At 34.7% G+C, this 16,892-nt stretch overlaps 1 protein-coding gene across 4 annotated transcripts in view; it reads left to right on the top strand.

Moving 5' to 3' along the window:
* The window catches only part of MARK3 (microtubule affinity regulating kinase 3), a 69,565-nt gene extending 52,991 nt beyond the window's left edge, over positions 1-16,574 (top strand). Inside the window, exons 13-18 of one of the 4 annotated variants that reach the window (XM_034418530.3) lie at positions 526-743; positions 4,702-4,805; positions 6,822-7,079; positions 10,244-10,270; positions 14,287-14,331; positions 16,004-16,574. In XM_034418530.3, coding sequence (XP_034274421.1) covers positions 526-743; positions 4,702-4,805; positions 6,822-7,079; positions 10,244-10,270; positions 14,287-14,331; positions 16,004-16,349 — 998 coding nt within the window. In that variant the 3' untranslated portion in view covers positions 16,350-16,574. The remainder of the gene's footprint in view (positions 1-525; positions 744-4,701; positions 4,806-6,821; positions 7,080-10,243; positions 10,271-14,286; positions 14,332-16,003) is intronic. The other 3 variants (XM_034418532.3, XM_034418531.3, XM_034418533.3) reach the window with 3 other exon arrangements.
* Positions 16,575-16,892: the final 318 nt, after the last annotated feature.

The raw sequence follows: 16,892 nt of genomic DNA, 5'->3' as shown, positions 1-16,892 counted from the left end.
CCAACAAGAGTGACAGTGACGTTTCTGTTAAGCATCTAGGCCTGAATCTTGGATGGAAAGGGCCCAGCAAGTACATTTTATGCAGGAATCTGTGAAGCTGTAGTGCAACAACCTTACTAAACAGGAAAAGTTGGAGAATGGCTGATAGTTGTCTAAAACAGAGGAGTCAAATGATAGCATCTTAAAATGGGGAAGGACATAATAATACCCCTTCCAAAGCAGGAGATAACACACACACCCTCACCCACATTCAAGCTTGTTCTTAATTGGAACTATCTTCAATCTTACAAGACTTAGAACATGTCTCTAATTTTTTTCACTTGGGTTTCAGAAAGAAATGCTGCACTAGTAGTAAAAAACAAAAGAATTGCCCTAGAGAGTGGGCAAGTTAAGAAAAGTAGATGTATTGTTGGTAATGTCTTCACTGAATATTTCTTAGAATATAGGTGCTTATTTCTTAGATATTACATTTTCACGGATATTTTGCAATCATAAAATACAACAATTCTATGTTGTTTCTTTCAGCCGGTCCATCTATTCCTCCAGTAGTAGCATATCCTAAAAGGAGCCAGACGAGTACTACTGACAATGACCTCAAAGAAGAAGGGATTCCATCAAGGAAGTCCAGCAGCAGTGCAGCTGGAGGAAAAGGAATTGCTCCTGCTAGCCCTATGCTTGGGAATGCAAGCAATCCAAATAAAGCTGATATACCTGAGCGTAAAAGAAGTTCTGTTACACCCAATGTAAGTTGTGGATTTTCTTTAAATTATAAGACTATCTTACTCTTCAACCAACCTTATTTATTAGGGGTAAATTTGGGGCAAAACACATTAATTTTTTTATCAGTAAGAAACATGGTATCTCAGGTCTATTCTGTGCTATATCTAATTCTGAACTATCTCACCATAGATTCTTAGTGTGGGTATGATTGTGAGAATCTATTGATTAGGTATTTTTCCTCCTGAGTCAACTTTGAGCTTAGGGTGAACTAAGTCATTGTTATGGTACTGACACAATGTTTTTAATTATTTTTGGACTGGCTATTAATGTGGAATTCTGTAAGGGAAATGGACATTGACCCATTTCAGATACATGATATAGTTTTCCAAAAGTTGGAGAATTACTACCTCGTATGTTGAAACTTTGATTGTGGAAAGTGAAAATGCTTCTGGTAATTAAATTTGTTGCTTTAGAGTCAGGTAAGCTTTCAGATTTAACAGGTGAAAGAGGTGAATGAAATAGAAATGGGGAAAAATGCTCAGCTTAGTATCATCTGGAGATCTGATCTATGACAATGAAGACATCCTAGTCATGTCCTCACAAAATCAACTGCACCTTCTCTCTTTCCCAGTTCTGGCTTTCTCAAACTGATCTGTTTCCCAGTTCTGGCTTTCTCAAACATAATCAGTCTGACCATCAGCAAATTTCCAGTCTGAGTTACAATATATTTAGTCCCATAAACTTAAACTCATTTATAGTAATACTGAGAACTAGTTTGGTGTAGTGGTTAAGGTCTCAGGCTAGAGACACGGTTAGTTCTAGCCCTGTCTTAGGTACAAAAGCTAAGAATGCAGTGACAAACCAGTTCTGAAAAATCCTGCCAAGAAGGCTGAAGGGAGCTATCTAGGCAGTCCTTGAGAATCAGACATAATTGAACAGAAATACATACATACATACATACATACATACATACATACATACATACATACATACATACATACATCTTAAGCTTCACTCCTGGGAAGTTGCATACCATTTTGTTTGAAGAAACCAAGTCAAAATAAGAATTTAATAGCTGTGCCTTTTCTTTGTATTTTTTGTATTCTTATTATTTTACCATTTTCAGTGAGTAGCTGTACACGTTTTTTTTAAAATTTGGCACATAGTTGAACAATGTTTTCATTAAAATCCACTGTTTCGAATTACAAGATTCAGGTGTGATTCAGCTTGAATATCCCTTAAAATCAAGGACTACAAAATTAGCATGGTCATTTTTCCCTGGTATTCCTGCTTCTCCTATAAGTCAACAAAAAAAAAATGTCCCATCTGTTAATACCCAGTCATGGATAGATGATCTTCTTGTAGTTTCCTCCATCTTCTGAAAGAAAAAGTTGTCAGCAAAATTAGTTAAGAATTCTTGAAAGGTCATGCTTACAGATTTTATTTTCCAATCAATGTTAGAATAATTTTCTATGGAGAGTCTCAATCATCCAGATCATGGTTGTCCCAAAGGTACTTTTTCAAGACCTAACTGGACTTTCTGGTTTTTCTTTGAAGATGTTTCGCTTCTCATCCAAGAAGCTTCTAATTATCCTAATTATTTTCCTTAATTATTCAGTTAGAACAGAAGAGAAAATACATACGGATGTTTTGTGTTCTTAATTATTCAGTTAGAATAATTAAGAACACAAAACATCCTTAACATATACATCTTCCACATCTAAATTCTCTCCCTGATTAACAAGCAGTAATCAACAATATTGCTTTTATTCATTCTTCCACTTATTTTAATTCAGATACTTTCCATGGTATCACTAGATTGTTTGGCTTTTTGAGCAAGAGTGGGTGGCGGAGTGGTTAGAATGCAGTATTACAGGCTTCCTCACTGCCCAGAGTTCGATACGGACTAACTCAAGAATGACTCAGCCTTCCATCCTTCCGAAGTTGGTAAAACGAGGACCCAAATTTTGGGGGGCAATATGCTGACTTTAAACCGCTTAGAGAGGACTGTAAAGCATTGTGAAGCACTATGAAGTGGTATATAAGTCTAAGTGCTATTGCTATTTTTAACATATAGAGCAAGTCCTCCTCCCATCACTTTTGTTCTTTTTTAACACATGCTCTTCAATTGCTATCTTCCAATCATGAATGCCATACCCTCAGGTCTCCATTATAGCTATTAAATCATATTTATCTTCCTTTACTAAGAGTTCAAGCTCATTTAGTGTGCATTTAGATTATTTCATCTTGACTTTACTTGGGGTGATTCTTGAAAATGCTTGGATCTAAGCTGCTGAAAAATACAGAATAGCATTATCATTTTTCCTTAATAATGAAACAAACACAAACAAAATGTTATTTATAACATTCACATATATTATAAAATGGTAATTAAGACCCATCTTTTTAACCTTTACTTTTAAAATGCATTTGTTTTCTGCTGCTATCATGATTGTTTTGTTGTTGTCAGCATGGCATTTTTTTCATTATCTGTTTTAGTAACTTTTATATGAAAGCTGTATAAAAATACTAATAATAAATGAAATCCATTAAATTAATAAGCTTCCATCACAGTTCTGTATAGAATAGCTGTCTGTTACAACTCCTGATTTTATTCTTCCAAAAACATCTCTCCATCTTTGTCCAGTTATAAACTGCCTTGAGATTTTTCATTTGAATCAGCAACATTGTTCAAATAATAACATAATGCAAGATACTGAGTATTGTGTCAATGTTTTGCATTGCTTAGCTTATCCAAGCCTACTAGGCAATCATAGAATTATGAAGTTGAAAGAGGATCATGTAGTCCAAATTCTTCTTGAAAAACCTTCAGAGTTGGAGAAGAAGTCCATAGATTGGTTCATACTATACTGTCATGAAGTTCTTCCTAATTTAAACAAAATCTGTTCTAAAATTTAATTTATTCTATTTCCATAGCTACCCATCTGTCAGGTGCAAACAAGCAGACCCATAATTGAGTTCAGTTAGCTGTTTTATTGCTAAAGCCTCTCACCTGGATGACACTAGACAAAGTTCAAGGGCTTTTGGGGGAGCAGTTCTGACTTTCACCCTTTTGTGCCCACATACGGATTCCGACAATTCCCCCTTTGACCCACTTCCCTTGGGTGGACTAATATCTATACTAGCTCATAAAAAAGACTATAGATAGATACATATTTTCAATGTGCTATATTATACATCTAATTTTCCTTGTCTTAACAATGATATTCAAAAAAAAAAAAAACTTCCCACAGTTAAATGGAAATTACAGTTTCTGTAATCTGTTAAAAGTCCTACAGTAGATTGTATCTATACATTAATTAGTGTATAGCTTAAGCAAATTCTTAGTGAAAACAGCCATTGCAAAGCCATTGCATTTGTGACTTCATAATTTCTCGAAATTTAAACAGTTAAAGGGAATCATAATGGAATGGCTTATGACATTTCTGGCCCACATTCTTAATTAATTGCATTACTCAGAGGGGGAAATATCAAAACTTTCCAGCTATTGTTGTTTCCTCTTAAGTCACAATGGGTGCATGTTGATTCCTGATAAATAAGCCCAATAAGCATTGTTTATTTGCTGCATATCTCTTTTTAAACAGTCATATCTGATAATTCCAAGCTCGTTGATGGAAAACTGTTCATGACTTGGACACATTGTTTCTTTGGAAAGTAAGAGGCAAAATAATTGTTTAATTTTTGTTTTTGTACTGTTGTCCCTAAACAAAATATTTTAAATGGGCTTGTGGTTATTTTTTCTTTCTGTATATTTGCATCCATATTTCATCATGTATTGTCCAGTATTTTTGCCTAAATCCTTTCTGTTCTTACTTTCTTTTCTATTTAACTAGACTTTCTTTGCAGCTGTTACAAGTAGACATTATATTTGTATTTTAATCTAAGTTACATTTTATACTAAGATTCTGCAATGATCTCTTCCTTAGGTAATCAATACAAATATGCTTTTTCTTTATCTAGAGCAACACTACACCTGGAGCTATGACACGGCGAAACACTTATGTTTGTAGTGAACGAACTGCTGCAGACAGACACTCGGTAATTCAAAATGGCAAGGAAAGCAGGTAAGAGTTTCTGAAAGGAGGCTTAGGTTACTATTTCAGGATTATTGAAAGCATACCGGTAAAGGCATGCTTTTTAGCGAAGAAGATAAGCATGAAAAAAGCAAATAATACAGAGACAAAATTCTATCCTAGGCATACGTAGAATGTTCTGGTGTTTCCCAGAATGTTCTATTTTTCTCCTGGAATATGCCAGATTGGGAAATTCCAGGGGAAGAACAGAATACTGTTGAGAACTTTAGAATATTTGGTGCTTGGAATGCAGTTTTGCATTAAATTAATAGCTGAGTTATTTAATTTTGTGATTATATACTTTAGTGTTTCCTGATTTGTCGTCATTGAAAATAAAATACCTTATTACTGTACATATATTAAAAAGAATTATTACTGTAGGACAGTAAAATATAAATATTTACAAAAATGTCTGCCTTTGAAGACTAACATGCATATTATACCTCACCATATATTTATTTTCAGTCTCTTCTGAACTTTCAAAACATTTGAATAATTGTTTTCTCTGTGAGTTCACGTTCTATTATGTATCAATATATAATACAATATGCTGTTTTTTATCTCTACCTAAGTTTAGAATGTAACTAAACGTTTTAATATTTATATTGGCTCATAAATTCTAAAGTGTAAAAACAGGTGGCAAGTAGTCCCCCCTTTCTCTCTTAGCATATTGTCTAGAACCGTGATGGCGAACCTATGGCACATATGCCCAAAGTGGCACCCAGAGCCATGTCGCCTGGCACATGTGGCGCCGCCCATTCCTCTTCCGGGTTTCTGGCGCATATGCACACGCGACGATCAGCTGGCCTTTGTGTGTGTGGCAGTGCCGGAAACTGGATGAGCTGGTCTGTGAGCCGGGAATGGGGCTTCTTCGAACTTCGGAATTGGGAGTGTCCAGAAAGAAGGAGAACCAATGGGAATTCTTCATTCTTCAGCGTCATTGGTCTCCAAGGAGAGTTTCCTTTGACTTCACCCACTGGAGGAGAGAGTTCCATGCAGAGAATAAGCCCAAGTTGGTTATTCATGCCAAGATCCCCCCTCCCACTTTCTCTGCTTCTCTCTCCCCGCAGAACTGTCTCTCCTCCTTTAGGTGAAGTCCCAAAGGACTCTGCCCAGAGACCGATGATGCTCAAGCAGGGAGAATTCTCATTGGTGCTGCCCCTCGTTCTGGCCCCTCCCATCTCAAAAGTCCAAGATAAACACTTGTTTTCTCCACAATCTTCTGTCTGTTATATATGTATAGGGTGTTTGTGTGTTTTTGTTTGTTTCCTTACTTGCTTTTTGCAACTCAATAGCTTGCATGTTTATAACTAGTTAGTTGTATTCTTTCTGGCTGTGACCAGCTCTTTATACAGCTTGCCCTAATACATATTCCTATTTTTGACTGTGACACCACAAGTCCTTGTCAACATTAACTTTTTTCTGCATGTAAAAACAGTTTTTTCCTCCAGTAAAGAATAACAGGGATAACTTCAGATGAATATACTAAACATTTCTTTAATATCAAACTAATTGGCATCCATTATCTAACAACTCCCCACCACCACCATTTTACAGTTCCCTTGTGGAATAATCTTTTCTTGATCAATATTTTAAGTATTCCTTACTCCTTTAGGATTGACAAAAATCCTTTTAGCCTTCTATTATAGCCAACTTTTAGAAAATATTAGAATTAACATTTTAAATTAAAATGTCTAATGTATTTTTCTTCTTCAAAAATACTTTGAAAATCATTTAAGAGTTTTCTTTGTATTCTTTTTAGCCTGTTTTTAATCTATATAAAACCTTTTTTTCCTCTATATACAGATTTTTATTACCATTTTGCAATATGTTTGTGTTGTAAAATGTACAGTATATAACAATATAGAAAAATAATTTTCTACAGTATAATCTACAAATCTTTGTCTGTATGCTATAGTAGTATATTATGCTGTTTGTAAACACAGCTTTGTAAATGATTGAGGTTATACAGTTGAAATGTTTAAGGTCCCTTTGGCTTTATTCTAGTACCATTCCTGATCAGAGAACACCAGTTGCTTCAACTCACAGTATCAGCAGTGCAACAACACCCGATCGTATCCGATTCCCAAGAGGAACTGCCAGCCGTAGTACTTTCCATGGTCAGCTTAGAGAAAGGCGCACTGCCACCTATAATGGACCCCCTGCGTCACCTAGTTTATCTCATGAGGCAACACCACTTTCACAGACACGAAGTAGGGGCTCCACTAATTTGTTCAGTAAATTGACTTCAAAGCTGACTAGAAGGTATGTATTTTTTAAAGAATCACAAACTAAGTTATAATTACTACAGGAATTTTCAGTACTGAACAGTTACACTTATATACATGTGGCATTTTTATGTGTCAAATGATTTTTTTTTCTGTAACTATTTTTAACAATTAAATATTGACTATAAAAGTATCGAAATGATAGATCCGGTTTAGGAGCATTACTTTGTAAGGAGCTGCCTGCGTTTTCTCTCAAACAAATGTTACGCTAAAATGGATAACACAGTAGGTTTTCATCCTGCAAAGAGAAGTGTAGTTGTGGAAGCCAATTAAAACGACCCTTTTAAACAGTGTGAACTATGATGTAGAACATCTGCTGTAATGCGGCGTATTTTAATGAATAGGAGTATAGAAACTGTTCCATGTGCCTGGATCAGTTGGATTCAGGATTAGCTTTGACGGAACTGATTGAAACATGCACGTTTCCGATACTTTGGTTCATGCACAGTCAACAGTTGATCAGGATGGAACTGTATAGTTCCAGATAAGGAGAATACTGTTCATTAAAGAGAGGTAGGAGGAGAAAGTGCTGAGAAGATTGGGGGATGGCAGGGCAGGGAGAAATACCAAGTGGTGATATTGGTGTTGGCTGAAGGGAATTCCTAGTGAGATTGGGAAGCAGACAGGTAAGGGAAATACGTGTGCCAAGTTGTAACAGGAAATCTTACCAACAGAACTTTTTTTCGGCTAACGTTTCTGAAACGTTGCCTCTTTGCTGTTTATCTATTTAGTGGTTTTATTGTGATTCAGCTCTAGCATATCACAAGAAAATGAGAAGCATTCTTTATAGGAACTTTTCTCAAAATGCACAACATACAGGACACAAAGAATTAACTATAGGTACCATGTTAATGTTCAGTGCTTTAGACTTGTAGAGACAGAAGCAGATGGATTGGACAGTATAGATGCTATATAGCCTCAAAATGAAAATTTGTATGTTCCAAACAACATATTTTACACCTTTTTGTCTGCTTTCAAATAATTAAAGTTACAGTTGCAGATTTTACAAGAAATGTGAGAAAGGATTGTTTCTGTGGACATTTATCTTTGTTTGGAATTATTGATTACTAGGAGCTGCACCTCCAATGTTTCAGGGGATCCCAGTTGCAATTAATTAAGCAAAAGGGTAAAGTACATTCCTTAGTTGTAGAACAGGGCTGTCAAACTCCCAGCCCGCAGGCCAGATGCGTCACGCACTGGCCTCACCCACGCCCAGTTTAACAAAGGGGAATAAAGTCCCGATACATCACATGATGCCACCGTGACGACTTGAGTTTGACACCCCTGTTGTAGAAGATGTTTTGCAAGCAGAAGATACCAAGTTCTACCTTTAATACTTCCATGTAAATTTGGATGTCTGGGATACTGCATATAATTTGATTAACTGAAGTTCTTGTATTTTTTTCACTGAAAAATCTCTGAATGCTCCTCAGCTGTTTTCTGTAAGAGAGGTTTACTGTTCCACCATTGCTTAGATCATTTTTATGATGCCTGATTAGGGTTTAAACCAGATGTGCAATATTAATCTTTGCCTGTACTAATGCATTAGATATCCAATACAAATCTTATGACTATTCATTTGGTAGAGGGAACTTGGACATGGAGTATGGATAAAGGAGAATGTTTCGAGTTCTGTTAACAAAAATTAAGAGCTCTGTGGAGGATTTTTTGGGCCATCTAGTTAATTTCTTTCACTGAATACCAGAGGTTTTACTTTTTAAAAGTCATTTTAGTCCAAAACTGGAATGTGCAAAATTCAACAATTTGGGAATTAAATGTTTTGTTCCTGAGTAGGCAAATATTGTACATCCCTAGTCCAAAATATTCAAATACTTACGTGAGTTTCCATTGTATCTGAATTTTTTGAAGAATGTCTGTAAATATCCTGAAATGTGCATGATAGTTACCTATCTGCTCAGTATTTCAATCCACATATACACTCTTGAATCATACGTAAATAGTTCTATAATTTATTGGCATACTTTTTAAGCAAAGTCCTTTTGACTAGTTAATCATATTTGTAGAACCTTGTTTATAATGTACATATATGTTGCCATGTTCAGAACGGATTCCTAAAATATGTACATTCAGAAAGTAGTATTTTTTATATGTAGTTACTAAAAATGTAATATGTGCATTATTTCTGCAAGTGATCAGAGTTATTTATACAACTGACCAAATATTTAACTTTCACTCCAGAATGTAGTATTTTTATGCTTGGAATGATCTGTACATATTTCCCAAACCATCATCCTTTGCTTATGTATTTTTACCCTACAATAATGTTGTTTAGGCATTTAAAGTATTAAACAAAATATGGGTGTTTTATCTTATTTGAAATATTTGTGATTCTGTTCTTGGAAAAATAGAAAAAAGTAGTAGATTTAGGTCATCTAATGAGGAAATAAATTGGAAAAATACATTCTTCTTTTTTTTCAAGTCCCCAGTGCTTTAAAATATACTGCTTTAAATGTAGATATTCGCTTATAGGGAGAAGCAGTCAGAAATGATTAAATCACTCCTATTAAATCACCTGATTATTTGTCTCAAGCTCAGGGAATGTAGAGGAAATTCAGAAAAAAACTGGCAAAACTACTTGTCAGTTTTTTCCATCCAGTTTTTGATGACCTTTTTCTTCTTGAATGCCTAGTGAGATCTTCTGTTCTGATAATATTGTAGAGAGAATCCGCATTTGTGGGTTGGTGAAGCAAGTCGTCTTCCACCTGCCTCCTCTGAGGGCTGATATCCTTTGTTTTTATGTTGTCTTCCAGAACATGTGCATACTGTCAACGGTGATCTATTACAATAGTATATAGTAATACACTGTCCTAATTTAGCTGTTTTTGGTTAATGATAAAATGTAGAAAGCAGAAGTGACATGAAAGGATTCTCTGCTGCTCAGAAGATGTCCCAGATCAACTGTTAATAAGTACTAGGAGCACACAGAGAAGGAAAATGTTGAATTCCTCTTATTGAAAGGTTGTCCATTTCAATAACTATTTTTAATTTAATTAATGAATTGAAGTGTTTCCATATTTCATTCAGCTAGACTTATTCTGTGTCTCACACAATGAATAGATTTTCAGTTTATTTCATAATAACCCATTTGTTAATTATTATTTTGGCTTTAATTTCTTTTAGAAACATGTCATTCAGGTTTATCAAAAGGTAGGATTTTATTCATATTTTAAGAACCAGCTCTTGCAATTAACACCGAATTTGGCTTTCTAGCCTTGATTTTTCTTTTTTAAAATGAAACAACACTAAACCTTCTGCTGAGAACTAAATACTTTTCATGAACCCAAGAAAATAAAATAAAAAACTTCATATTAACTAATGATAATCCCTGTGGACTCCTGAATAATGAGATGCAAAGCATGCCTTGTGCGCTTTACTTACTTCAATAGTTCCAAAAATAATTTTATTCTTTATACTAATACACTTAGCATGCTTGTGATTGGAGATTGATGTTTGGTGATACTGATTTAAACGAGTAATGTACAAGAAACAGGTAAGTATCTCAGAACTTGCTTTATTATTCACATTTTAGTTTCAGTACCTTGCAAATTTCCACTAATAATACATTCAGAAGCGATTTATGATTTGCAAATAAACTATTAATATTGATAATGACAGTATTAAATATCTTCAAGATTTTCAGAAAGTGTGTGTGTGTGTGTGTGTGTGTGTGTGTGTGTGTGTGTCGGTAAAAATGGAAGGTGGTGTTTCTGCTGTTTGTTTGTTTGATATTGATGAATATGTTGATCAGAAAAGGAGAAATAAAGAAGCTGTTGCTTCCTATTTTTCTCCCTTGTCAGTTTGCAGCCAGAAAGAGCTTGTTGGAGCTTGCTTGAATATTCTGCAAGTTTGAGAAGGATTTTTCATACTCTTTGGTTTAAGAAAAAGTGGAATGTAGCTTACTGCATATATGTGTAATTAGAGCTGGTTAGTTCACAGTCTTTGCCATTTGCAAAATTAGTCATCAGTTAGCCCGTACTTGTATTTTTTGTTACTACCTTCATTCTCTTCAGCCTCTCTTCATACGCTTTGCTTCATGTTCTTCTCACTGAGAGCTTCTCCACTTTCATATGGATTGCACCCACCCAGTCCATATGCATTATAAGCAGAGTTTTCTTATGCAATAGGAGTTGCCTTTGCTTTATTTCCCTTCTCCTGGCTGCTAGATAGCCTCCCAAGTACTACTGAGTAGGAAGAAGGGAAAATTCATTCTATTGGCAAATACACATTCAGTGTTTGATAGATACAATATTAAGACTGTTAGACTATTTTGCATGTATACTTGTCAGCTTGCAGTGGTCTGCATTGTTAGCCCTTGAGGTTTTCAGCTAAACGTAGGTAGCTTAGTGACTATTCAAAGTTACAACGGTGCTGGAAAAAAGTTACTTACAACAGGTCCTTGCACTTACAATCGTCACAGCATCCCTGCAGTCAAGTGATAGCAATACAAGCAACTGGCAACCTCCTCGGATCGAGCGATTGCCATTTTTGACCACCTTAGCTGCCTTCCAACAAGCAAAAACTACAAGGAAGCCAGTGGCAAGGTTGCATGTCAGTCATGTGATGTCTCACTTCATGACTATGGCAAAAAATGTAAAATTGGGTGCAGTCACATTGATGCCTCACTTAACCACACCACTTAACAGCAAATTTTCTGGTCCCAATTGTGGTCATCAGTTGAGGACCACCTATAGATTGAATTCAGCCATTGTTCTTGCAGGCTCAGATAACGGTGTAAGAGTTGGATAATTAAAGTTGTTGTCAATGTGTATCCCAAGAGGTATAGGTGTTGCTCATTTCACACAAGAAATGAAATGCACAAGTCTTCAGTAAGAACAGTATTCCCCAATATTTGCAGTTCCATTCAAAGTCGAACTTAAGTGGCAGCATGTTTTCTGTAGACATTGCCTACTTTTATTTTTCTATGAGAACACCTTGGTTAATTAGGCCACTGGGTTTTTGGAATAATCTTGAATGAAAGTATATGATCTTTTTGAGACATTTCATTTCAGTTTTTGAGACAAAAATATACAAATGTAATGTTACATTCCTGCACATAAAACTGCTACTTCTTTCTGTAAAATTACTTAAGACCTCTCCCCAGTAGCAGAACCATTTCAAATACAATTAAAATTTATTTTGCTTTAATTTGTGTTGTCTTCCATATATTTCCCCAGTGGTGTCTACATCATAACAGCCTTGTCTGACTTTTAGTGCAGTTTTATACAGCTGTTTTGGTAGTAGCAAATAGAGGCATGCTTGTTTTGACTTAAAAATAATGCATTTTATTTTGTTAATAGAGTTTAAACCCAGTGAATATTTTTGCTTTGTTTATAACTTTCTAGTACTCTTTTCCAACCCCCCCCCCAATGAAGTAATAAAAATATAAAAATCTATTAAAACATCTTTTTTAAAAGAAGCAACAGAACAGCAGTAGAAACAATTCAGGCACTGATATCACCAAGAGAAAAAACTGTCTAAAAAGCACTTTTGATTATGTATTGATTATTTATAACTTTAATTTTAGTACCTTCTGCTTGCATTGGTGTCAGTTGCAGCTTAATTGACAGCTTAAAAGCCATCTGGTTTTGTGGCTGCCATATGCCAGTTTTTCAATTATAAATTCCTATTAGATTGTTCTTACCATGTGAGTTTACTGCTTAATTTATAATGTTTAGGATATATCTTGCATCACTATTTTAACAAACTAACAGAATTTACCAGTACAAGTGCTCTTGCATAACACAGTGCCAAAACAATAAATTAAAGCCAAAGTTCATATTTCTTATTTCACTTTTACTATCTTCCAGTATATTTTCCTTTTCTAAGACACAGTGCAAATTAATGGAAGAAGTTATAGTCCTATTGTTATGTTATGTTATTAAAGTACTTCTAATATTAAAACATTAATTAGCCTTTTAATTGTTCTATAGAATGCTACTTTCAAATGGTATATAGCTCTGCAGAATTGGACTTCACATTTTTATGGAGCTCTAGATTACATAATTATAAATCGTGATAGATGTAATACATAGTGCACTGAACTGCAAAAAGAAATAAGTTTATTTTTCACAGATTTGTGAAATAATTCAGACTTTCATATCAATCAGCTTTATTTTCATACAGCAGCCAGCCAGCCTCTTTAAAATATATTTAGACACTGCCTTGCAGTCTTGTTTCCTGTACAGAATATAATGTAGAATTTCACCTGAATATGTTGAGCCAATCAAATATATATTTTATTGTTACTATATTTTATACTGACTTTTGAGGTAAAACTTTCTATATCAGTATGACTAAAATTCCATACAAAGCTGTGGCAGTTCCACAATTAGGGATTCAGATAAGATCTGTATAAAGACTTTGCCAGCATACTTTCAGTCCAGTATCTCAGACTTCTAAAAATAATATAGATAGCTCTGAACTTACAGTGCCAAGAAAGGATTTCTTTCTTATTACTCTGTTAGCTATTTATCTATCCATTGACAACAATTTTGTCATAGAAATTTATTTTGAAAACTAGTTTAAATATATGTCTTTTTAAAACCATACATTAATTAGAAAATATAGGTTAGTTGAGATTCTTTTCACATCTAGTTTATTTTCATATCTTCCTGAGAGAATTAAGACGTATTTATCTTGTATTATTTCTATTTTCTTTAAAGATTTATTGTTAACAAATATGCTAAGTACATGAAATTACAGAATAATAAAAATTTCTAGCTGAAAATATGGATACTGTGAACAGCAATTATCAAATTGGCTTAAAATTTTCTTTACCAAAGAAATGCTGCTAAAATCCTGGGAAGAATAAAACACAAATATAAGGTGTTTCTATTAGCTTATCTTAAACTGAAATTAATTTTTATTGCTTTAATTTTTTTCCTTCCTATCTAGCATCTTCCCGCAAGTAATTGAAATCTTTCACAACCAGCTTGTTTCTAATATCTCTAGAATATCTCAAACAGCAAATATCTGAGGCTTTCCAATATATTTGAACAGACAAAGACATGCTTTATATCCTGAATGTACTGATTATTTCAGTGAATTGCAATTAAATTGAATGAGATTTCAGTGTGCAGTGTTCTGCAATCATTATTTGTGCTAGTGTAAGATTTGTCTTCTCTTTCCTGCTTTCTTTGTGCTTCGGCATTGTTTTCATTGAGGCTCCCGACTGAATATGAGAGGAATGGGAGATATGAGGGCTCAAGGTGAGGGAAAAAAATGTTTTTTGCTTAAAATTTTAACTTAGATTAGTATGTCTCGTTCTCCCCTCCTTCAAGATATGTAAGGGTGTTGGTGGTGTTGGTGGCAGTGACTTAAGTATTTGAAACCCAAAATGCCTCATATCTGCAAAACTGTGATTGAGTCATTCAAAGTACATGATTCTGATTTTTCATGCAGGTCTAGACCTACTTCCACATCCTTAGAAAGAATCCATGATCTTAGCTGCAATGTAATAAATCAGCTCTTAAGAGATCCAGCAGGTAGTTTGCTGCTAAAGAATACTCTCTTATTTAGCTTCAGATTGTCCCAAAAGGAAGCTACTTTCATTGCCAGATAAAGAAGGAGCTACATGCTGAAATTGCCAGTTCAGATCCTAGGATGGGAAAACATCCTGCTATAGAAGCAGTTTCATGTGACTAGGACTTAATCACAGAAATTTCTGTTACAAGGGCTTTGAATAATGAGCTAATATTTTTTACATAAATTCATAGATTTTATTGGCCTTAAAAAAACCCAACCACCACCACTTCTAGGATCCTGTTAGAAAATACCACATGCTGGGAAATTAAATGAAATGTAGTTGTTTTCTTGAATGCCACAGTGTTATCTCCAAAGCATTTGATGTAATTTTGATTCCATGCACAAAACTTAACAGTACTAGATTAACTTTATTTTTTAGAATTTAGGTGATTAATACTTTTCAGAAGGGCATGGCAATTTTTCACAGGATCAAGAAGCAGAAGAGTATGAACTTCTAAAAATTCCTGTGACCTCATTTTCTCTTAGCTTATCCCCAAAGAGTAAGGGAATTGGGCTGGGAAAGGAATGAGGCCATTTGTCATACAGAACTAAATGTATTTTTACCCAGAAGATTGTAGTCCAATAAACAAAAATCTTAACAGCTGCTGGTGTAAATTGAACCAGATCACAGTTTATAACTTTAATTCTAATCTATCTGTATATACAGTAATACAGTTTTGGAATATCTATGTTAATTTTGCTGTTTTTCTGGAGCAAAACATAAATGGCAGTTTTGATCAATATGAATTATGAGTGATAATTTATAAAATAATATGATGAACCTGTATTACTAACGTAAAACATGGAAAATTATCTGTTTATTTTTTTAAAGAAAATATAAATTTTTTAAGTCTGAAGTCATCTTCTAGCAATTACAAACTTTTAAGGAATCTTTTCTAATAGGTTCAAAGTGCAGCACCAACTTATTGTGCTCTCCCTAAAGAGTTGTTCCTTAAAAACCCCAATTCCCAATGTTGTATATTTTCTTCAGTATACTCTATAAAATTTAGTATAGGCAAGCCTACTTGTTTGGTATTTTGTGAGGATAGGGATATGACCAATAAGGGGAAAAGATTTGGAGCAGAGAAGTGGCAGCAAAGTAATATGCAGTACCATAGTCACACTTCCATTTGCAGCCCCCAGCCCACCCCCATAACATCTGCTTTCGGGAGGATGTAACTGTGGCTTTAGCTTTATAAAGCTCTGTCTAATTCATGTGTTTGCTAAACACTAACCTAAGCTTTTTAATACTGATAGAAGAATGTTTTTAATAATGCATGCCTCAAAAGACAATAACTTTTACTAACAGCTATTTCCAGGTTCATCCATGAATACTGAAACTTGATTTCATTTCAGTCGTAACGTGGCTGTTGATCAGAAGGATGACAGCAAGGAAGCCAAACCCCGTTCACTACGATTTACTTGGAGCATGAAAACTACCAGTTCAATGGATCCTAATGATATGATGAGGGAAATTCGCAAGGTCCTGGATGCCAATAATTGTGACTATGAACAGAGGGAACGTTTCTTGCTTTTCTGTGTCCATGGGGATGGCCATGCAGAAAACCTTGTGCAATGGGAGATGGAGGTGTGTAAGCTACCCAGACTGTCCCTGAACGGAGTTCGCTTTAAACGGATATCGGGAACATCCATAGCTTTTAAAAACATTGCTTCCAAAATTGCCAATGAATTAAAGCTGTAATGAGAAGAGCAATCGAGTTTGTAAATTAAGTAGCAAATTCAAGTGTTTTTGTTTTGTTTTTGAGGACACCAATGGTCATGTATAGAATACTTAGGGCAATAACTTCTGCATCTTCTGGATCGTGATATTAAAACAAAACAGTTCAGACAAGCTGCTGAGCTGGGAGGGAAGTTGGACTCTTTTTTTATAAGTGCACTACAGCATTAAAGTTGCCTATGTAAAATATTCCCTTCTGCTTTATTTCCATTGCTTTGAGTCTTGACAAACAATCTGAAACACACCATGTATACATTTGGATATTCCTCCTGTTGTGTGGATGTGTGAATGTACAGTATGTGTGTATAATTATAATATAAAAGTATTATATGTAAACAATTCATTTATAGCATCAGAACTGTATCAGTACCTCTTCCAGGTTAATTTTGGTGCTAAAATTGAAATGGCCAAGGTGAAAGCCCTTAAAAATACTAAATAATCGGTAAACACAAGTTTCACAGTTCACTGTTGTGTTTAAGATTATGAAGGTTTGGGTTTGTGGGTATG

This window comes from Pantherophis guttatus, chromosome 1 (genome assembly GCF_059756535.1).
Source record: "Pantherophis guttatus breed Tessera chromosome 1, ASM5975653v1, whole genome shotgun sequence".
NCBI lineage: Eukaryota > Metazoa > Chordata > Lepidosauria > Squamata > Colubridae > Pantherophis > Pantherophis guttatus.
This window is presented reverse-complemented; position numbering and strand designations above follow the sequence as displayed.